General features: G+C 40.4%; 1 protein-coding gene across 2 annotated transcripts; it reads left to right on the forward strand.

The window, feature by feature from the left end:
• The first annotated feature begins 196 nt into the window (after positions 1–196).
• On the forward strand, positions 197–24,288 carry LOC127431256 (glycogen phosphorylase, muscle form). 2 transcript variants are annotated; one of them, XM_051681619.1, is made up of 20 exons: positions 197–231; positions 4,878–4,979; positions 5,134–5,212; positions 5,800–5,903; positions 9,283–9,414; positions 11,041–11,152; positions 11,243–11,325; positions 11,473–11,616; positions 11,759–11,851; positions 12,445–12,591; positions 12,831–12,994; positions 13,404–13,518; positions 13,762–13,863; positions 13,969–14,116; positions 16,968–17,026; positions 17,377–17,518; positions 17,617–17,824; positions 17,978–18,112; positions 22,918–22,984; positions 23,075–24,288. In XM_051681619.1, exons 2-20 carry the CDS (start codon positions 4,908–4,910, stop codon positions 23,222–23,224), a joined length of 2,256 nt encoding a protein of 751 aa, XP_051537579.1. In that variant the 5' UTR covers positions 197–231; positions 4,878–4,907; the 3' UTR covers positions 23,225–24,288. The 2 variants fall into 2 exon arrangements, with proteins under 2 accessions (XP_051537579.1, XP_051537578.1); XM_051681618.1 differs by lacking the exon at positions 197–231 and adding an exon at positions 1,298–1,790.
• Positions 24,289–24,474: the final 186 nt, after the last annotated feature.

A 24,474-nucleotide genomic window follows, 5' to 3' on the forward strand; every position in this document is an offset into this window, starting at 1 on the left:
ACCGCATAGGCGCTGTACAGGAAACAGAAATTATTAGTTCACCTTTCAACTCTTTTGGTCCAAGTCGTTCGTTCTTTTGTCACGTGACATTCGTATACGCTATGTATTGCTCACACAGGAAACAGAAATGATTCGTTCACCTCTCGAGTCTTCTGGTCAGAGTCGTTCGTTCTTTTGTCACGTGATAGCCGTGACAAAAGAACGAACGACTCTGACAAGAAGATTCCAGAGGTGAACTAATCATTTCTGTTTCTCATAATTTGTCCTTGGCTGCATTATCAGTTTTTCCTTATTGGGTCTGTAATCAAAGTTTGCGTAAGCAGACGTGTCGGGGTGGGATTTGGCTATTGAAACATTTTTATTTAATTCTGCTCAAATGAAAATTACTTGAATTAAGATTCATTCATTTTGCTGAACGAGACTCAAAGATTCAAGTCAGTAAAATGATCCGATATTCCCATCACTATTTGTTTCTGGATTTGGTGTTGTGTTTTATGATTTGCTCTTTTGTTTTCGGATTTGCCATTGTGTTTTATGATTTGTTGATGTGTTTCTGAATTGTTATTTTGTCTTTGGATTTGCCGTTGTGTTTTTAGATTTGCTGTTTTGTTTTGCCCTACACGGCCACCGTACCAATCTATCAATGCTGGGAATTACTTCTCTAAAGACAAACTTAGTCCATTACAATCACGTCTATTCAATTTGCAACACACAATAAAAACTAATTTTGATAAATTTTTCTGGAGTTAAACTTATAAATGTGTAAGTGGTGTAACTGTACGAAGACAGTAAAAAGAAATGAATAAATAAAAACAAATAATGAAAAAAGCTGAAAAAAGTTTTGGAAAAAAAAACAAAACGTTTAAAGTAGGCTGTTTATTAATTTGACAAATAATTAATGTGTCAGAAGTGCTGCATGTGATGCTCAGCTGTGAGATATGTTACTACGCCAGCGGCATGCCGTTCAAATATCATGGCCTTTGAGCTGGGTCATTGCAGCTATTAATGTCTTCGGCTTAACAGAGCTCTGTACTCTTAAGGGGCGTTCACATCATATGCGTTTTTGTTTCCTAAGTCTGCTCTGTGATATTCTCCATTGTTTATATGTAAATCTGCGCTAGACGGACGTCTTTCACTGCTGCGCCGCGTCCAGCTGTTTTGCTGGCGTTATTGCACAAAATAATAAAGACGCAGCGCAAACACGGGTGTGTCAAGACGCGTTTCTAAGTTATTTCAACCTGACACGGAGTCTAAAACGCTGCGCGCCTGCGCGAGACAATTAAAGCCCTTCTAGCGCATGTTTACATAAAACAATTTATAAACAGCGCCGGCGGACGGATGCATTAAAAATGTACAAATAACGTACTTGGCTGATTTACATATTGAAAACTTAAATGGCCCATGTCTGCGAAAACACCCCGCCTAATAATCAATATTCATGAGGTGAACTTTAAATTCCGAGAGCTGTTAACGTTGAATGGGTGCTATGTGACACATCGCTGTGTGCTGCCTAGTGTTTACAGTACAGTTTCACCCGAACCATCATCATGTCCAAACCACTGTCAGACCACGACAGAAAGAAACAGATTTCTGTGCGGGGGCTCGCTGGTGTGGAGAATGTCGCAGACTTGAAGACAAACTTTAATCGCCATCTGCATTTCACGCTGGTAAAAGACAGGAATGTAGCCACAAGACGGGATTATTATTTCGCTCTCGCGCACACAGTCAGAGACCACTTGGTAGGCAGATGGATCAGAACACAGCAGAGTTATTACGAGAAAGACCCAAAAGTAAGTTCATGCATGTGGAGATTGCACCAAAACAGAAGCAGTGCATGCATGACGCTTCTACAAATAAATAAACAAATAAAAAGGCAGATTTTTGTACATGGTCCCTTAAGGACTTCAGATGACAGTAACAATCAGTTATAATCACATTGTAATATCATGACATTTGTGCCTGAGGAAGGATCTTTTAAAGCTTCTGCTTGGTCACACTCATGTTGACCTTTTGTGACCCTTCATCACAGAGAGCTCTAAACCAGGATCAGCACCCTCTTACAATCATCCTGCTCTAAACAAGTTTACTGATAAAACAAAGTGCAGCTTTTGCACACCTTTGGTCTACTGCACCATCTGCAACTATGTGCAACTCTCTGATATACATGTCTTAACATTAAGAATATGAATGAATGATTCAGATGATCAAAAGCATGATATTTACGTACATTACAAGCACAATAATGCACTGTTGCCAGATGGTCACAGTTTAATGTACATCCTGTCATGTGCATACATTCCATTATAAAGCATCTTGAAATGCCAGGTGATTTCAGCACTTTACAATAGCTTCTTAACAACAGCTGTATTCATATTACTAAGTTTAACTAAACTTTGAAATGAGTCAAAATTTTCAGACACCGTCCTATATTTCAGTGCAAAGGTTACTTGAGGGATCTTCTCTATTTTACTGTAAATACTAAAACGAGCAAGCAGCAGAAACAGTGTTGCTTGAATATGTAAGTGCTCAATGCAATAAAATCCTAGATTCGGAGAGAAGACAGGATTTGATACCACTGCTCATCATCCCTGACCTTTTCCTCTCCAGCCTGGCTCAAGGTCCCTGGATAGAACAGATGTCTATGATATAAAGGTCAAAAGTTGCTCCCTAAAAGAAAGGTCACCGTAGAAACGAATATGAGTGGAAGAGGTGAGATGTAAATCTACCTCATTACAAACAGTCCGCATATCTCAAAGAGTTATACATAAACACTGTCAAGACTTATTTATATGGTAGGGAAATGAGAGGTATATTATACTCTACCTCTTGTTATTAACACTATAAAAATGTAGAAGTAATTAGTAGAAATGATTTTCCTTCTGTGCACCCATTGATCTATGAAACTACATTTAGTTTCTTTCCTTACTATTTTGGTGGGCATTGGCAATAAACCTTGACTTGCTAATTAAAGCTCAAATGAGGCTCATATGTGTTTCCTTGAAAGCATGACTGTCATTTATCTGGAGCTCAGCCAACAGTGCAGAAGTGACACAGAATATAGACAAAGACTGTTTAGCCCAAGACAGACCAGTTATATTACAATGAATGGGAGAAATTGCAACAGCCAATATGGTGGATGTAGAAAAGGAAATCCCACCTTACAGGTAAAAGAGCCAATCATCTTTTAGATACAGACATCGCCTGTCAGTCAACACGAGAAATCATATGCGCGTTGGCTGGAGCAGCCTGACAAATAGCAGTTTTTGTAGCATAACCTGAGCAGAAGAAGCACAATTAATACCATCACCATTGCTGTCAGATTTAACTGCTTTTTCTTTTCTTTTTTTATCGTAATCTTGAGCAACCGTTTTGGAGAATTTCTGTCTTTTCCTATTCAAGTAGATAGGAGCTATACTTTTATGCCACTTGTGTCCATAGAAAATAGCTTCCCGGAAGCGCTCCAAAAATGGCAGCAGAGTGCACTGTCTTGCCTTAAAAGGGACTTTAATATAGAGCAACATTTTCCACACAAGCTTGGTCTAAGAAACAAATTCCAGGAATTTAAAGAAGCTTCTGGGTGCTATGAGAGTGGGCTTATACATTGTCTATGTTCTAAGCCAGGGATAGTTCACCCAAAAATGAAATTTCTGGGATCACTTACTCATATGTTGTTCCAAACTCATAGTACTTTCTTCCTTGGAACACAAAAAGAGATGTTCAGCAGCATGTTAGCCTCAGTTACCATTCACCTCATTGCATCCACTTACCATTTACTTTCATTGCATCTTTTTTTTTTCCCCCTGCAATGAAAGTGAATGGTGACTGAGGCTAACATGCTGTTGTGTTCCAGGGACAAAAGAAAGCCATATAGGGTTGGAACTAATTTTCATTTCTGGGTGAACGATCCCTTTAACATCTAAAAATAATATTGTATAATTAGTTTTTAAGCAAAAGGCACTTTTTTCAACACTTTTTTTTCAGCAACAGAAGTTGTGCAACATGTTGGTGCGCACCCTTCTTCATTAGCTGCAGGAGAGCACCGCATTACACACCCTGTAACCTTTGCTGGTGACCTCGCTGCTGTTTATTTTTGTTAGAGTCAAAATGCCAGTGTTACATAACACCACTGACCTTCCCCACTCTCTGACTAGTCTTTTTCAGCTGCTTGTACCCCACACAACCGCTCTCACCTCCACTGTCTCTCTCTTTCTCTCTTTCTTGCGTTTCATACCCAACAACACCAAAGGAAATGCTTAAATGTCAAAGGCTACAACAAGAACAGTATCAGATTGCCCCCGTTAGGTCATCCGGTGTATCAGCGCTCTGCTAAAGAGTGTTAAAATAGTCCACAGGCTGAGGGAGCTCATTTGACAATTATAAACTTAATTGTACATACTGCATTTCTAAATACTGTATACACTACTTGGCCAAAAGTATGATGACACCCCCTTCTAATTAAAAGATTTGGCTTAGCCCCTTAATTTCACTAAAGACAAATGATAATGCTATGGCATATTATAACAATCTAGAGAATTGTGTTCTGGTTACTGGTACTGAGTCTGATGGAAGAAATTGGCCTGCACAAAGCACTACCTGTCCTCACTGATGCTCTTGAGTCTGAATGGGAGTAAATTCCCACAGCCATGTGCCAACATCTAGTGGAAAGCCTTATTAGAAGAGTTGAAGATGTAGGAGGACCAACTCCCTATTATTGCCAACAGTTATGAATTTAAATGCGCAATAAGCACATATGGGTGTGGTGTTTGGGCATCCACAAACTTTCAAACAAAGTAAAAAAAAAAAAGAAAAAAAAAGTCATAGACAAAGCAAACAAAAGACTTCTAGATTGTTCTCTCTTGTTCTTGCTGTGCCCGCAGCGCGTCTACTACCTCTCCCTGGAGTTCTACATGGGCCGTACCCTGCAGAACACCATGGTGAACCTGGCTTTGGAGAACGCCTGCGATGAGGCCACATATCAGGTTGGACAGCTCAGTGAAACCCTAGTTAACTGAGCATCATTCATTCAGCCAGTTTACTGCTCGATAAGATAGTTGTATCATAGATATGTGATGATATGTGAATGGCAATTGTTTTGAGTGAAGCAGTGAATCGTTACATGCTGTGTTTTTTTAGCTGGGTCTGGACATGGAGGAGCTACAGGAGATGGAGGAAGACGCTGGACTGGGAAATGGAGGCCTTGGCCGTCTGGCTGGTTTGTAATCTGATCTCCCTTCCATTTGTTCCCTCAGGTTTAAAAAAAGGAAGCATCTTTTTAGTATGGATTTACTGAACTTTGCCCAAGTAAGTCAGACGATAGCAGAACATTCTACAAGACTCAATCCTCAAACTTTTGAAAATAGAGAACTTTTTACAGAACTTTTTAAGATATCTCTCTTTTGACTCCAGCCAGGTCTCCTAAGCAACCAAATTGGCCCGGTTGCTAGGGAGGGTAGAGTCACATGGGGTAACCTCCTCGTGGTCGCTATAATGTGGTTCGTTCTCGGTGGGGCGCATGGTGAGTTGAGCAAAGATGCCGCGGTGGATGGCGTGAAGCCTCCACACGCGCTATGTCTCCGTGGCAACGCGCTCAACAAGCCACGTGATAAGATGCGCAGGTTGATGGTCTCAGACGCGGAGGCAACTGGGATTCATCCTCCGCCACCCGGATTGAGGCGAATCACTACGCGACCACAAGGACTTAAAAAGCGCACTGGGAATTGGGTGTTCCAAATTGAGTGAAAAAAAAAAAGGATATCTCTCTTTCTTATAATGCTCAATATTGCTCTCCTTCTCTGTTAGCTTGCTTCCTGGACTCGATGGCCTCTCTTGGCCTGGCTGCTTATGGTTATGGCATTCGCTATGAGTTCGGAATCTTCAACCAGAAAATTGCCAGTGGCTGGCAGGTAGTTTAAATTACCTTCAGTTATTTGTCATAAGATATACATACATACAGTACATCTATAATCTGTGTATATATACCAAGGGTCTTCAACCATTTTCAGGCCAAGGACCCCTGGGTGGGTAGAGAGACGGAGCCGGGACCCCCGTTACATATTGTATAAAATTGAGTGTTGCATTTTATGCCTATAAAAACGTGTTCATGTGGTAGGCTACCATATTATTGTATGTACATATTTCATGATGTTTACATTGCAAAGCCATTGAAATAATCATTAAATTCTGCCCTACTGAAAAGACCAGCTAAAACCAGCATAAGCTGATTGGCTGGTTTTCAAGGGGTTTTGAACACATTTATTTAGCTGGTCAGGCTAGTCATGCTGATCTTAGCTGGTCAGGGTGGTCTTAGTTGGTCAGGCTGGTCATGGTGGTCTTAACTAGTCAGGGTGGTCTTGGTTGGTCAGGCTGGTCTTAGCTAGTCTCCCAGCCTGACCAAGCTGGTTTAAACTGGGGAGGTTAGCTGGTCTCCCAGCCTGACCAGCTAAAAAGTGTTCAAACCCCCTCTGAAACCAGCTTACTGACCAGCCTGGCTAGGCTGGGCGACCACCTAAAACCAGCCAGCCAGCTCAGTCTTTTCAGCAGGGACAGCAGGGGTCTGCAACATTTTTGACATGAAGTGACATTTTTAATTTAACTTGTGCCAAACCTCCTCCAAAAAGAAAGAAAAAGACAGACAGATTGATAGACAGACAGAAAGACAAACAGACAGGCCCTGTCCATGCAGAATAAAACAACTTTTATAAGGTTACTAAAACGAAGTCTTCATCTCATGTGAGAGATCGATTTTATAGATATATATATTTTAAAATTACTGTTCATTTCATCGAGTAAGAATTTGTAATGAGAAAAACAATGACTGAGTGCACCTTATTTTAGAGTCACTGTCTTATACTGTATGTGTGGAACGTTAAGGACTGTGTATGCCAGCTTGATAATCTCAGCGGTAACTATTTATTTACACCAGGCAAGTAAGCTATTGTTCTGAAAGCAAAAAGCAACTAATAATAAAAAAACTGTAGGCTGTCATCTGCTCAACCGCACAGCACAACCAATGCAAAGTAGACGCATTTACTCATGTGACCCTCCACTGCAGCGCTGCTAAACCTGATGTGTGTTGCGCTTTGAGCGGCTCCTGATGAGTGGTGGTCGTGTGAAGGGTTTGTCCGGGCTGCACACTTCTACTGACAAGCCCTGTTTAGTCACACTTTAAGATTTGGCATACAGTTACGAAGGACTTCAACATGTGGATAGACTAAAATTCATACTCCTCTCTACTCGCTGTCGTTCGTGTGTGAGTGAGTGATTATTAAAATGCCAATGCTGGATCAAACAATAATTTGCGGACCACCACGGACCCCCTGTTGAAGACACTTGATATATACAGTTGAAGTCAGAAGTTTACATACACTTAGGTTGAAGTCATTAAAACTCATTTTTTAACCACTCCTCAGATTTAATATTAGCAAACTATAGTTTTGGCAAGTCATTTAGGACATCTACTTTGTGCATGAGACAAGTAATTTTACCAACAATTGTTTACAGACAGATTGTTTCACTTTTAATTGACTATATCACAATTCCAGTGGGTCAGAAGTTTACATACACTAAGATAACTGTGCCTTTAAGCAGCTTGGAAAATCCCAGGAATATCCTTTAGATAATTAGCCAATTAGCTTCTGATAGGAGGTGTACTGAATTGAAGGTGTACCTGTGGATGTATTTTAAGGCCTACTTTCAAACTCAGTGCCTCTTTGCTTGACATCATGGGAAAATCAAAAGAAATCAGCCAAGACCTCAGAAATACAATTGTGGACCTCCACGAGTCTGGTTCATCCTTGGGAGCAATTTCCAAATGCCTGAAGCTACCACGTTCATCTGTACAAACAATAGTATGCAAGTATAACACCATGGGACCATGCAGCCATCATACTGCTCAGGACGGAGACGCATTCTGTCTCCTAGAGATGAATGTAGTTTGGTGCAAAAAGTGCAAATCAATCTCAGAACAACAGCAAAGGACCTTGTAAAGATGCTGGAGGAAACAGGTAGACAAGTATTTATATATACAGTAAAACAAGTCCTATATCGACATAACCTGAAAGGCTGCTTAGCAAGGAAGAAGCCACTGCTCCAAAACCACCATAGAAAAGCCAGACTACATGGACAAATATCTTACTTTTTGGAGAAATGTCCTCTGGTCTAATGAAACAAAAATTGAACTGTTTGGCCATAATGACCATAGTTATGTTTGGAGGAGAAAGGGTGAGGCTTGCAAGCTGAAGAACACCATCCTGACTGTGAAGCATGGGGGTGGCAGCATCATTTTGTGGGGGTGCTTTGCTGCAGGAGGGATTGGTGCACTTCACAAAATAGATGGCATTATGAGGAAGGAAAATTATGTGGATATATTGAAGCAACATCTCAAGACATCAGCAAGGAAGTTAAAGCTCAGTCAAACATGGGTCTTCCAAATGGACAATTATCCCAAGCATACCTCCAAAGTTGTGGCAAAATGGCTTAAGGACAACAAAGTCAAGGTATTGGAGTGGCCATCACAAAGCCCTGACCTCAGTCCGATAGAAGATTTGTGGGTAGAACTGAAAAAGCGTGTGCAAGCAAGGAGGCCTACAAACCTGACTCAGTTACACTAGTTCTGTCTGGAGAAATAGGGCAAAATTCCAGCAGCTTATTGTGACAAGCTTGTGGAAGGCTACCCAAAATGTTTGACCCAAGTTAAACAATTTCAAGGCAATGCTACCAAATATTAACAAAGTTTATGTAAACTTCTGACCCAAAGGGAATGTGATGAAAGAAATAAAAGCTGAAATAAATCATTCTCTCTACTATTATTCAGACATTTCGCATTCTTAAAATAAAGTAGTGATCCTAACTGAGGGAATGTTTTCTATGATTAAATGTCAGGAATTGTGAAAAACTGAGTTTAAATGTATTTGGCTAAGGTATATGTAAACTTCTGACTTCAACTGTATATATATATATATATATATATATATATATATATATATATATATATATATACACACACACACACACACACACACACACACACGTCACACTTTATATTAGGTGTCTTTAACTATTAGGTACTATGTATTTACTGTGTAACTACATTCACATTTGCTGCTCCTGAGGTTGAGGTGGGTGTAGGTTCAGGAGAAGGGTTGGGGTTAAGGGTTAGATTTAGGTTTTAGGGTAAGATTTATAAATATATATAAAGTGTTTATAGCATTGTGATTGCACAACTTCTATGACTAAACATTTACTATCGACATATCTTGAAAATCTGATATTAATGATTGACAGGTTGAAGAGGCAGACGACTGGCTGCGGTATGGAAACCCATGGGAGAAGGCCCGTCCAGAATACATGCGCCCTGTGCAATTTTATGGTAGGACAGAGCATCACCCAGATGGAGTCAAATGGGTGGACACTCAGGTATAAATTTACACGTAGCTTGATTTGAGCAAATACTAAAGGTGATTCTCATGAAATCCATCAGGATAATGTCATGGTCCTAATTTACTCCAAAATAAAAAGAAACAAATAAATTATATTTTGTGTATTGGAAATTAAACTTACTATCATGGCCATTAAGATTTTTTACACTGTGACAGTTATGCACATTTTATCACCCAATTCTCATTTCCGCAACGTGGAAAAAAAGATTGTCATGATGATATTCTCATTGCCACAATGTGAAAAAATTATTTACTATATAAATTATAAAGTATTTATACATCATATTAAGTATTTGATTTTGTTTTGCTGATTTTACTTTAAAAAGTCAGTGTACAACAGCATCTTTTTTACTGTAATACAGTAAAAATAAATGACTGTTACGGTAATAAGAATCATCACTGAGTACGTTTACATGCACGTTCTTACACCAGTTATGCATAATTAGCTGACAATGTGTGTGATCATGTAAACACCTTTCACTGCTTTCCTTAATCAGTGTAAGGACATTAAAGGCTTAAGAATAAACTGATTGACACAGGTAGATTTTTGCCTGTTACCCAGAATAGCAAAGGAAATGTTTTCTCCTCTGGACAAAACAGAAAATAAGCAGCAGCAGCATAAAAGATCTACACGTCAATAACACTACAGCAAACCACTTACAAAACAATTGTGTCTCTACTCCCTCAAAAACTAAGACTGAGCGAGGACTAAACAAAAGGCAGGGTATAAACAGAGAAAGCACAGGTGTAAGCAATTAACTAATAACAGACAAAAGGAAAAACACAGGCTGTGTCTCGTTTGGAAGGATGCGACCTCCGGAGGTCGCGTCCTTTGAAGGCTGCAGTATACCGAGTGTCCTCCTTTAAACAAGTCTCGTTTAAACGAGACAGCCTGCATAGGATGAACGGAACTTAGCATGGTTGCTATGACAGCATGCTACTCTTTAACAAGCATGAGCGCTTGGAGTGAGAAGGGAACAAAGTCCCTTTAGAAGGCAATGTATGAGGTACATTTTAGGAGAGTTATAATGATGTAAAGAGAAAAGAAAATAGATTTTACAGGTGTACTTTTAGTCTAATACTTTATTTTAATTATATATTAATATAATTATACATATTATATACTCTGCACCCATCTTCTGAGGTACTTCAATTTGGGAATTAACACTCCTTTGAACATCATATTTACGGGCAAATTGGCGTCATTTTTTTTAGACATAACCGTTGAAGCAAAGAATTGTGGGTTATGAGTGCCCACGAAGAATACACCTCATGCATCCTCCGAATTCCTGTGAAAGAAGGTCACATTCGAAGGCTGCATTCGAAGTGTCCTACTCACTTTTCTGAAACGAGACAGCCTCGATGACATATGCGGCCGACAAATGCGACCTCTGGAGGACGCATCCTTCCAAACGAAACACAGCCACAAGGTGAGCAATGACTCCACCTAAGTGGCCAACACTGTGGGAAATTTAACAATCATTACAGGGAACAGTAAAGTTAAATGTTCATATGCTTGCGGTAATGAATAGTGGGGAATAAAATGTGCTTAGGTGTCCTGAAAATACACAATTATAAAAATCTGTTTCTATTGTGTTTACAGGTTGTCTTGGCTTTGCCATATGACACCCCTGTACCCGGCTACAGAAACAACATAGTAAACACCATGAGGCTGTGGTCTGCTAAGGCCCCTTGCGAGTTCAACCTGAAAGACTGTATGTACCAGTAACAGCAATAGTAGCTACTCTTTAGCTAAAAGAATCAGATATCAGCAATTCAGTCCCACATGTTCTCCCCATTTTCAGTTAATGTTGGTGGCTATATTCAGGCTGTGTTGGACAGGAACCTGGCCGAGAACATCTCTCGTGTGCTCTACCCTAATGACAACGTCAGTACCACACCATTGGCTCTCTGTGAAGTACTCACAATTACCAATTTAAAGACAACCACAGTTCTGCACAGATTTCACACTGGGTTGGTTATTGAATGGTTTTTAAATACTTGCTTGAAGCTTTTGGTCCCTGTCTCCACGCAGTTCTTTGAGGGTAAGGAGCTCAGACTGAAGCAGGAATACTTTGTGGTGGCTGCAACTCTCCAAGACATTATCCGTCGCTTCAAGGCCTCCAAGTTTGGCTCCAGAGAGATTGTGCGCACTGATTTCAGCACTCTACCTAAGAAGGTTATCCATACAGATTTCTAAAGATTCTAAAGTCTCAGTCTCAAAGCTGTTTGTCTTTAGTATTACTTTTAGAGTGTTGGAGTGCTGCTCTTTGCCATGACTCTCAATATTTCTTGTTATCTATTTATTTGGCTCCTCTCAGGTGGCCATTCAACTGAACGACACTCACCCTGCCTTGGCTATCCCTGAGTTGATGAGAGTGCTGGTTGATGAAGAGAAGTTACAGTGGGAGAAGGTTTGAGGCAGATGCTTTGTTACTGAATGTGATTTTTAACTCTTTTTTTTTTTTAAGTCAACCTTATGTAAATGAATTATCCCTTTGCTCAAACAGTTTATAACACTGTATTGAACAACCACAGGCTATAGCACTAGAAGGCAACAAAGTACTATGAACCTCAAAAGTTGTTCCTAACAATACTGTATGTCAAAATTATTCTGAATGCCATCATTGCATTCACTGTTTTTAATACATTAAGAAATATTCCTTATTGACACTAAACAGTGAATAAAGCCCTGCTGAAAAGACCTGCTAATCCAACATGCATTTCTCATGCTGGGCTAGGCTGGTTTATGTTGGTTAGGTTGTGGTGAAGCTGGCCGACCAGTATGTTTTTTCTGGTAAAGCTTTTTAACCAAAGAATGCTGGTTAAGCTAGTCAAAAGGCCTTTTTGGAACACTTGCACTCAAAACCAGCTATTCTGTTTTTTGTTTTGTTTTCAGCAGGTGTTGATAAATCACTATGGTAGTGCTTGAAGGGGCTCATAGTGCAAACATAGTCCACCAGATAAGTTGCAAGCCAAACTGTGTTTTCTTCCTCCCTCCCTGCAGGCGTGGGATATCTGTGTGAAGACCTGTGCCTACACCAATCACACTGTGCTGCCTGAGGCGCTGGAACGCTGGCCTATCCACCTGTTCCAGACCCTGCTGCCCCGCCACCTCGAGATCATCTACGAGATAAATCGACGCCACCTGGAGGTCCGACATCTATCTATCTATCTATCTATCTGTCTGTCTGTCTGTCTGTCTGTCTGTCTTTCTGTCTGTCTGTCTGTCTGTCTGTCTATCTATCTATCTAATCTGCCTGCCTGCCTGCCTGCCTGTGTCTCTATCCATCCATCTGTCCATCCCAGAACATGACAGGCCAGTTTTGCGAGCGCTTATTTTGTAAACTTTACAGTTTTTGTGTAGTATACATTATGTGTTTGTTTTTGTAGCGCGTAGCCTCTCTTTACCCCGGCGATATGGACCGACTGTGCCGCATGTCTCTGATTGAGGAGGGGCCACAGAAGAGAGTCAACATGGCTCATCTTTGCATCGTTGGCTCTCATGCAGTCAATGGTGTAGCACGTATTCACTCTGACATTCTAAAAGCTACTGTGTATGTATCATATTTCTCTTGCAAATACACATAGGCCTACATTACAAACTGTATTAACCAAAAGCACCTTCGCATATTGTCTTAAATGGACAGTTCATAAAAAATGAAAATGCTCTCATCATTTACTCACTCTTATGTTGTTTCAAAACCGTATGACTTTCTTTATTGCACAGATGTTAGGCAGTATGTTAGTCTCAGTTACCATTCACTTTCATTGCACCTTTTTTTTTTGATATAATGAAAGTGAATGGTGACTGAGACTGTCAATCTGCCTAACATCTACTTTTGTATTCCAAGGTAAAAGAAAGTTCATACAGGTTTGGAACAACATGATGGTGAGTAAATGATGACAGCATTTTCATTTTTGGGTAAGCTATGCCTTTAATTATGCTGTGGTATCTATGTGCAGATTCAAAGACTTCTATGAAATGGACCCACACAAGTTTCAGAACAAAACCAATGGCATCACCCCTCGCCGCTGGTTAGTCATGTGCAACCCTGGCTTGGCTGAGGTCATTGCAGAGGTTGGTACTGTTGTTTACACCTACAGTAGATATTTTTCATGTTAACGTAATCGAGAAATGATCACCAACTGTGAAAGAAACACTTAAGAGAAAGTTTGTGTGTAATTTCTGCAGAAACATTAGTTGCTCTTTTATATAATGCACAATCCCATGGTGTGATAATCACCATATTACTCTAGCAAGAGGAAAGGCTCCATTTAACATAAAATATGTAACATATGCTCAAATGTTTGTGCATGTTAGAGAATCGGAGAGGACTTTATCCGTGACCTGGATCAGCTACAAAAACTTCGCAATTTTGTCAGTGACGAGGCTTTCATTCGCGATGTTGCCAAAGTGAAACAGGTTAGAAAAGGATTCATATGTGGCCTATTTCTAAACAGAAATCAGTGACATTTTGTGGTTTCATAATTTAGAGTTGATTTCTGTAGATGTTCTTGCTTCTTTTAGGAGAACAAGCTGAAGTTCGCTGTGCACCTGGAAGAGCACTACAAAGTAAAGATCAACCCCAACTCCATGTTTGACCTGCAAGTCAAGAGAATTCATGAGTACAAGAGGCAGTTGCTGAACTGCCTGCACATCATCACTTTCTACAACCGTGAGTGGATTGTGCACTTTCTAGGGATGGGATAATACAGAATATATAGAATTTCAATATATTATGAAGCAAAAAAAAAAAGACGAATCTTATCGAGGCAAAACTCGACATTTCAAAATTTAAACATTGTTTTCAATCCATGTGATCATAAATTAAATGACCCATCAAACATCATAATTTCTCTATCGCTTGATTTTACCCCTACTTTTTTACCTACACTAGTAAGTGCTTAAAGTGCTTTCAGTATTTAGCTTTCAGAAATTTAAGTGGAATACCTGGAAAATCGCCTTGTTTTGTTGAAATGTGCTTGAGATTAAAACAGAACATTTCTTCCGTGTAATGTGTGTCCATCAAAAATCAGATCCCGTAATCCCGCACACCACTTTCATTGAATAATGTGTCTTTTAATATCCTTTCTGTTCTTTTCGTTCAGATAAAAAAGTAAAAAGAAATATTAATTTTGATCACAAATAGCACAGATGCGCTAAAAAAACTAGACTTCTCTCTCGTTAATAAATAAACCACAACACCTGTGTGAGTCTGTGAGATGCATTAAACTCTTAAAGTGACAGTACCATTACAGCACTTGTTATACAAATGAATGTAAACTTAATGTTATTACTTGTAAATTGTATACATTATTTCAAACATTGACCGCTCCTTTCATTATTATACTGTATATACAATTTCAAGAAATAATATTAATTGACAGAATGTAGAATTTGTATATTTTTTAAAATGTTAAATGTGGGGGGGCCTGGGTAGTTTAGCTAGTAAAGAAGCTGACTACCAAACCTGCAGTCACAAGTTCGAATCCAGGGAGTGCTGCGTGACTCCAGTCAGGCTTCCAAAGCAACCAGTTGGCGCGGTTGCTAGGGTGGTTAGAGTCACATTGGGTTAACCTCCTCGTGGTTGCTATAATGTGGTTCTCTCTCTCAGTGGGGCAAATGGTGAGTTGTGCGTGGATGCTGCGTAGAATAGCGTGAAGCCTCCACATGCGCTAGGTCTCCGCAGTAATGCGCTCAACAAGCCACGTGATAAGATGTGCGGATTGATGGTCTCAGACGCGGAGGCAAATGAGATTCGTCCTCCACCACCTGGATTGAGGCGAGTCACTACGCCACCATGAGGACTTAGAGCGCATTGGGAATTGGGCATTCCAAATTGAGGAGAATTTTTTTTTTTAAATGTGATTATAAAAATCAAGACAAACAAACTATTACAAAATTAAATATTTTCACATACTTTTTCAGGACAGGTTCTGTTCACTTCTATTGCTTGTTCGGCACCTGATCAGCCTGAATGTAGCCCACTATTTTTGAAGGCTCATTTATGTGTGATCTTTTCTTATAGTGAAAGGTATATAAGAAACTCTTATTATTTAAACTTTGAACATTTATATTGTGTATTAAAGAACTTTATTTTGATGAGAAATTATAATATGCATTTTGCGCAAATTTAAAAAAAAACAATTAACACAATTTTCTGCCATACTTTGTCACTGAAGTGTTATCATATCAAATCTAGAAAATATAGAATTGAAAACCTCATTTTGTATATTGTACCGAATTGTGAGATGACCATATCGTCCTATCCCTAGCACTTTCACACCTTTTTTGTATTTCTCAATCATATGGCATATTTAAACAATAAGGTTCGAGAGCCTGTGCTGTGTTAATATGAATTTGGTCACAGCTACAACAGATTGTTAGGAAACTGTCATGGCTCCGGTGAGTTTGTCAGTTTGTTTTGTATGTGTTGTCATTTTCTCTTCCTCATGTTTTGCAGGCGCGGCCGACATGCATGATCGGCGTTTCCATGGGAACACTGATTGTTCTCGGGCGAACGCTGATCATGCCACTGATTAGTGTGCCAAGCAACACCTGTTTTCCCTTAATTCACTCCCTTCTTTAGCCCGTCGTGTTCTCAGTATCTTTGCTAGATTGTTGTTTGATGTTGAGTACTAACTTCACTCTCTCTGTCTAGTCGGTCCTGTCTCGTGTATCAGTTGGTTGCCCGCGTGTCTGGTATGTTGTTGCCTTCCAGTTTTGCTGCATGTCAGCTGGTCTTCCACGGAGGATACCTTGCCTCTGCCCGTGTGTAGGGAGTAAGATCGCTCATCTCAGCTGGGCGTTGTTCTGCACCTCACTAAGCTTCAATGGAGGATTCTACGAGTCTGTTCCTGACCTCCACAATGCACACACTCATACTACAAACACACTTTTCACGGATTTCCCCTTGCGCAGCCATGGTGCGCACGCTATCAGAGATCGCTTCCTGCTGCTGCAGCCGGTGCCAGGATCTTCGACATTCCACAGCACATTGACTGCTTTTATTTGTTCTCACTGACGCTCGTTACAGTAACTCCTTCAGCCATGACTGTATATAACACAGCCTCGAGTGCCTAATTGCTTCTTTTTTTTTAAACAGTAACTACATAATCAAAATATTAAGGACACACATTTTGATTAAAACTTTTTTTTATTAAGCAAATCAGTTAATCCTAAATTAAAAATTGTAATCATTTTATAACTCAAATTATTTTCTTTCTTCCGAGGAACACAAAAGGAGATGTTAGGCAGTATGGAAAAAGATGCAATGACAGTAAATGGTGACTGAGGAACACCATGAGGGTGACTAAATGATGACAGAATTTTCATTTTCGGGTGAACTATTTCTTTTAAGTGCCACCTTTCTGCTAGGCTAGAAGATCTAATCACTGACACAACAGAACGTTGCTATGCAGCAATAATAAATGAACCGCTATTCAAGCCAAACAGCATCCAGGACCAGAAATATCTGTTTTATAAACTATTATTATGGCATGATTTTTGTTATTTTTATTTTGCAGGTATCAAGAAAGAGCCTAACAAGCAGTGGACCCCAAGAACAATTATGATTGGTGGAAAAGTGAGCATACCATCTGAAGTCTCTTAAGTGCATCTATATTAATGGGATTGTTAATTCTGTTCACTCAATCATTCACTCACCCTCATGTTGTTCCAAACCTGTATGGCTTTCTTTATTCCATGGAACAGGAGATATTAGGCAGTATGTCTCAGTCACCATTCACTTTAATTGCATATTTATTCTATATAATAAAAGTGAATGGTGACTGAGACTAAACATTCTTCCTAACGTCTCCATTTTGTGTTCCACAGAAGAAAGAAAGTCATACAGGTCTGGAACAGCATGAGGGTGGGGATCTTTTGGAATTGCTGGGAGTGTTTCATATCTGTTTTCTGTTCAATCCATCCCAGGCTGCTCCAGGCTACCACACAGCTAAAATGATCATTCGTCTTATCACGGCTATTGGCGAGGTGGTCAACAATGACCCCGTGGTGGGCGACCGTCTCAAAGTCATTTTCCTGGAGAACTACAGGGTCACCCTTGCTGAGAAAGGTACCAAATGACAGATGTTTAAGTTTCTGAATGTTACTTTATTTTAACATGAATATTCATTCATGTTAGGTTTCAATCCTTCTCTTGTTTTCTATCAGCTATCCCTGCGGCTGACTTGTCTGAGCAGATATCCACAGCCGGCACAGAAGCTTCTGGAACAGGCAATATGAAATTCATGCTGAATGGAGCTCTGACCATCGGCACCATGGACGGAGCCAATGTGGAGATGGCAGAAGAAGCAGGAGAGGAAAACTTCTTCATCTTTGGCATGAGAGTGGAAGATGTTGAAGCCATGGATTCTAGAGGGTTTGCTTGAATTCTTGGTCTGTCTGTTAGAGATATCACACTGTATACTGACTAAACTAAAGAGTATAGGAACACAGGAGTTTGGGATCTTTAGAACGGAATCAAGAGAGCACTTAGACATTGTAAATGACATGATATTCTTTCATCTGGCAGATACAATGCATCCGAATTTTACAATCATCTTCCAGAGCTGAAGCAGGCCATTGACCAGATTGCAGGAGGCTTCTTTAGTCCAAAACAGCCAGATCTCTTCAAGGATATCGTCAACATGCTGATGCATCATGATAGGTAGAGAGAAATTGATGAGCAATTTTCACATACTGTATACAATCCCATAAACACACATACACAGAAATACACAACACTTTACAATGGGGTTCTACAGTATATGTTAACATTAGTTAATGCATTGTGTATCATGAACTAACAATGAACAATAATTTTGTACAGCATTTATTATTCTTGGTTATTGTTAATTTATCAAAATAGTACTGTTCATTGTTTGTTCATGTTCATAATAGCACTTATTGAATTAACTAATGTAAACATACAGTATACATCTTTTTATGTAAAAATGGATAAGTAGATAATTAACATTAACCAAGATTACAAAATGCGTGACACTTTACAATAAGGTTCCATTTGTTAACATAAGTTAACAACATTATTTAACATAAACTAACAATGAAAAATACTTTTACTGCATTTATTAATTTTAGTTCATGTTAATTTCAACAAATGCTAATACATTTTTAAAAATCGAAAGTTGTATTTGTTAACATTAGTTAATACACTATGAACTAGCATGAACTAACAATGAACAATTGTATTTTTATTAACTAACTTTAACAAAGATTAATAAATGCTGTAAAAATATAGTTAATAGTTTGTTCATGATACCTAATGTTTAAACTAATATAAACAAATGGATCCTTATTGTAAAGTTTTACCAAAAATGCTGTAAAAGTATTGTTCATTGTTAGTTCGTGTTAACTATTACATTTACTAATGTTAACAAATACAATCTTATTGTTAAGTGTTACCACACCATTTAATGTGAACAAGTGCTTGTCGTTGTTACAATATACTAGAATTCATTTTAATCATATTCCTACATACTTTCCTTTTATTTATGTGTGCATTCATATCATATCATATAATTGAAGCAGATCGTCTAAATAAGTGCAAACCCCAAACCCCAAACCCAGCATTTCTCTATGAGGCACAGTATTGGACAAATGTGAAGCAAACCGTGAGTCAGAAATTGAAAATGATACAAATATAGTTACACTATCGATTCAGTTCACTCAACATTGCATTTTAACGCTATGGGAAAAATCCCTTTTCCACAACCTAGTTGAAGCCCTTGTATCATAACGGCAATCTTGTGATTGGCAATTATGTTTAAGCTCCGCCCCTTTAGGTGTGCATTTGCCCTATATAAGTGGGTGCTCAAACATCATTTCTTCAGAATTTCTTCCTTCAAGACCGGCATCGTCTAGTCTTGACAACGACGGATCATCTCATCTTGATTGGCCAACTCTTTGCCGTCGATGGGCACCCTTCAGCGGACGGGATTCCCTGCGGACATTCTTTGCCTGAGTCCAGCACCTGCAGCGAAGATTCACTTGCCCCCTCTAGTGTTCCGGTGAAGAAGTCTCTCCGCCTCGCTGACGGATTGGAATCTTCGCTCAGCGAGACATCTACCCGCTTCCGCAACATCCAGGCAGGAGTTGTATCCTTTCAATATACTGTATATATAATATAATTCCATCCAATTGACTTAAAACACACATAAAAGAGCCGCTTGTGTGTACGCGTCATTTTAAATATGTCATATCGCAAGTGTTTCGGTGAGCAACACATTGCTTCGTCAGACCAACATGAGAGCTGCGTTCGCTGCCTGGGCCACACCCACGCCGAAGCAGCTCTCATGGGGACAGACTGAACTCACTGTGATGACATGAGTCTCAAGACGATCCGCTCAAGGGTCACCCTCGTTCTGAGGGACGATTCCGCCTCCCGCGCCCTCCCAACCGCTTCCTGTGTGTTAAGTCTCGAGGGACCAAATGAGGAAGCACGGCAGGGCTGCGTGGTAGAGATGGAAGAACCCGAGGAAGAGCTCACGCTGGCACAAGCCCCACGAGCCCCTCGATCTTCCCATACAGTGTCTTCGCCAAGAGCCAAGAGCCGCCGCTGAGCCATCGGTGAGACCACGTACACCGTGGCGCAAACAGAAACCTCGCCCATTCCTCCTGGGCAGCAGGCGTGTTCCTGACCAGCGCAATGCCATAAAGAGGAGTCTGGAGCCCGCAGTTCTTCTTGGCCCAGATCCAATGAAAGCCCGGCTCGACACATGCTGTTTCGCTTTCCGCAGTTCAGCGTCCAGACCATTCACCAGTGTCTGTCTCAGTTCAAACTGGGGAAAGCATTTCCACTGAAGTCTTTTCAGAAAATGCTGGGTTTTATGGCGGTAGCATCCGCCATCATACCGTTAAGTCTTTTAAACATGAGACCTCTCCAGTGCTGGCTCAAATACTATGTACCGAGTCACGCCTGGTGTTGGAGGCGCATGCGTGTCACTAGGACTCACCACTGTCTGGCTGCTCTAGCACCATGGACAGCTCCAAACCTTTATCAGCAGGGTGTGTTTCTGGGTCAGGTTATCAGATGGAAATTGGTGACCACGGATGCATCCAACAAGGGTTGGGGCGCGCTGTTCGATGGACACCCGGCTTTCGGCCGGAAACAGGCGTGACACATCAACTGCTTGGAAATGCTAGCCGTCTTCTTAGTGGTGAAAGCTTTCCATTCTGATTCGCTCAGACAATATATCAGTGGTGGGGTACATAAATCGCCAGGGTGGCACTCGATCGCTACTTATGACGAGCCTGGCGCAACGCCTCATGTGGAGCGCACGCCATCTTCTCTCCCTGTGCGCAACATATGTTCTGGGCCATCTGAACTTCAGTGCAGACATGTTGTCGCGCCAGGGACTGATGGAGGGGGAATGGAGACTTCATCCTCAGACAGTTCTGAGGATTTGGGAAATGTTCGGCAAAGCAGAAGTCGACCTATTTGCCTCCGCAGAGACAGCCCACTGCCCTCTTTGGTCCATGTCCCAAGCTCCACTGGGAATGGGCGTCTTGGCCCACAAGTGGCCAGCGAAACGCAAATACGCATTCAGTCCGGGGCTTTCAAAAGCCACCATCAATCCCATAAAAGGCTATGTGCCTAAGGTGCTTTCCACACCCTTTAGGGCTCAGATAGTGCACCTACAAACTTTCTCTTCTCCACGGTCTAATTCGGACGAAGAGCAGTTAGCACATTTATTATGCCCTGTGCGGGCATTGAACACGTATGTGGAGCACACTCGCGAGTTTAGACTGTCAGATCAGCTCTTCTTTTTTTATGGAGGACACACAAAAGCATGTCCATCTCCAAACAAAGGCTCTCTCACTGGATCGTTGATGCGATCACCCTCGTTTATGAGTCACAGGGCATTAGATGCCCTATTGGCATAAAGGCGCATTCAACTAGAGGCATGGCTTCCTCATGGTCATGGACAAATGGATATATGCTTTGCAGCAGGATGGTCTTCGCAGTACACGTTCGCTAGGTTTTATAACCTACGTGTGGCATCCATCACTTCGCGAATCCTCTCTGTCTAGGGTGCTACTATTCCTTCACCCAGCGGGTGAGCCCGAGCTCCTTATTCGGGCGGGCTACCTGTTAAAAGTTTAATACAGCCGACTGGGTAGGCCGCTATCCAATTTACGCCCACTAGAAGTCACAAGCACTTCCAAGAGAATAAAACTTCCCTCCCTACCTCTGGTTATGAAGGGGTTCATTATTCTGTGTGTATTATATGACTCATATAGATCCTCAGATTAAGATTCACTTTCCATCTGGTTTTCACCATGTGGGGTTATTCATTTTCATATGTACCAGAAGGGCAGTAACCTCATATACACATTCTTCTAAGTGTTTCTACCCTGGTACATCTACGGTATGACGCTATGTAGTGCGGCGTGATGGGACTCCGTTCCCCATAGCATTAAAATGCAATGTCGAGTGAACTGAATCGATAGGGAACATCTCCGGTTACTCGCGTATCCTCGGTTCCCTGAGACGAAGGGAACAAGACATTACAAAGTTTTGCCACACTACTAGGTCAGAGTTTTGAGGAACGAGCAACACGTTTTTGTCCCTCAGTCAGAAATTCTGAAGAAATGATGTTTGAGCGCCCGCTTATATAGGGCACATGTGCGCCTAAAGGAGTGGAGCTCAAACATCATTGCCAATCACAAGATTGGCGTTATGATACAAGGGTTTCAACTAGGTCGTGGAAAAGGGATTTTCCCCATAGTATTCAAATGCAATGTCTTGTTCCCTTCATCTCAGGGAACCGAGGTTACCGGAGACTCTCTCTTGAGAGCTTGCTGCTGTTTCAGCTGAAATTCAAATCTATGAAATCCATGGGGAAAATAAGAATGCAGAATGTATTTAAACAAGGACAAAAGTGTTAAGTGGAGTGAAGAATAGTACACTCTTATTGTTAGCTGAATATACTATCAAATTAACCAAAATCTTATAATAAACATCCAAGGCGCAAAATACTTTGGAATATAAATTTGTGAATGACATGCATACCAATTCTGTGGAAATCTATCACAAACAGCATCTTTTCATTAAATGTAAAATTCTAAAACAACAATTAATCTTTTTAAAATGTCATTTAAATGCTTTAGTACAGTTGTAGCTCAGCTTTGTCAAGCATGTCAACACGTTAGCGGACCACAGTTGGCCTTGCCGTTGTGCACATGCTTTGAAAGACAGAGGTGGCGCACGTTTTTAACACGTCCTCAGCCTGACGTACTTTCTTTTAAATATTCTATTATACATTATGCCATGTATACTCTTGGATAGACAAAGTCTGTGATGTAGCTTGACTACACAAAAACCCACTGTTATTCAATTAAAGTAACTCAACTCAATATAACTGTGCATGTAAATGTATTTAAGGTAGCTGGGGTTACTCAGCCCTATTCCTATAAACATGGATTTTATGTTTTTTTCCTCCCCCTGCTAAGGTTCAAAGTGTTTGCTGACTATGAAGACTACATAAAATGCCAAGAGAAAGTCAGTGCTTTGTATAAGGTGAGACTAAACTATGTTTTTATTTTGCTGGCAAAATAAAGTCTTTGAACCTTGATGACTCTCAATTGTTCATTCTTCCTCTTTTGACAGAAACCTAAGGAATGGACCAAGAAGGTGATCCTGAACATCGCTGGTTCTGGCAAGTTCTCCAGTGACCGCACTATCTCCCAGTATGCCCGTGAGATCTGGGGTGTAGAGCCCACTCTGGAGAAGCTTGCGGCACCTGATGACCTAAAATAAATCTCCACCTATCCCTGTGCTTATCTCCAACCAAGAGCAACCATAGTATATTACTAAGACAGCAACACTAGATGCTCCCTCTAAATGAATGCAGCTATAGCTGTCTTATTCTTTATTCCAATTTGGTAATGCTTTATCTCATAGCACACCATGCACAGTCTGTCAATCTTCAATCGTTAATGTTCTGCCTCAAAAAGACACATTCACCCAGTATACAATCAATAAGTTCAACAAATTCCATCAACGTTCAACTGGTAACATCTAAATCAGCCTTTTTTTTTTTTAGCAAAAGTGTCTTTCTGTGATTATACGGGATTCCGGTACTCTGAATTTACGCATTCATTATGAGCAGGAGACATCTTGTCCCAGAAGAGGCTTTGATGGAACACCCTGTGGTGTTGAAGTATTGATGCTATCTTGTGTTTTGTGTTTGAACTGTTAAAACACTCCATATTCTGAATAAAATCCAATTAAGGCCGATCTCAAACACTATTGCTTTTGGCTGTTAGTTCTGCTGGTTCTTAAAGGATTAGGAACATGCTTAAAATGACAAGATTGTCAGTTATGTCTGCAATAGCTCTCATTAAAACGGAATGAGTAGGGTGTTATGGTCGCTTTTAACATATAAGTGGTTGCTGCTTACACATTTAACATGCAGGGTCTATTTGAACTGAATAATTTTTTTATGGGAGGTAGGCTAAAAAAAGAGGTCTTAAAGGGATAGTTCACCCCAGAATTAATATTCTGTCATCATTTACTTACCCTCATGATGTTCCAAACCTGTATGAATGTTTGACTCAGTCCCCATTCGGTTTTATTGTATAGAAGAAAATGATGCAATGGAAGTGAATGGTGACTGACGCTAACGTTCCACCTAATGACAGAATGTTTATTAATGGGTGAACTATCCCTTTAAGGGCTGGTAAAGGAATGACAGATCCACATTCTCTTTTGTCTCTGGTTTCTCCTATCAGCTGTCACTGATGATAACCAACAAACCCAAATACAAGGCCTTCTCATCAATGTTGTTTGGCAAATCACAACCTACAGTAATTATGTAATAAACTATGAAAAAAAAAAAGTTTCCATTTAATTTATTTCACCAATTTGCTTAGAACTCTCTCACCCATCCAGCTTGACAATTGAGCACTTCAGTATTGACACTTGTGCAAGCAAATGCTCACACACATGCATGCATATGAGAAATGTATAAGATTAGGGGTCAGCTATCAGCCAGCAGTAAACGACAT

Source organism: Myxocyprinus asiaticus, chromosome 40 (genome assembly GCF_019703515.2).
Source record: "Myxocyprinus asiaticus isolate MX2 ecotype Aquarium Trade chromosome 40, UBuf_Myxa_2, whole genome shotgun sequence".
NCBI lineage: Eukaryota > Metazoa > Chordata > Actinopteri > Cypriniformes > Catostomidae > Myxocyprinus > Myxocyprinus asiaticus.

What these genes read in the sequence shown, in the direction of transcription:
- LOC127431256 (XM_051681618.1), top strand. Translation starts at nt 1,548, where the DNA reads ATGTCCAAACCACTGTCAGACCACGACAGAAAGAAACAGATTTCTGTG. An exon ending in AGAAGTTACAGTGGGAGAAG is followed by an intron (nt 11,852 to 12,444) that starts GTTTGAGGCAGA and finishes CCCTCCCTGCAG; the next exon opens with GCGTGGGATATCTGTGTGAA. An exon ending in GGTCACCCTTGCTGAGAAAG is followed by an intron (nt 17,519 to 17,616) that starts GTACCAAATGAC and finishes GTTTTCTATCAG; the next exon opens with CTATCCCTGCGGCTGACTTG.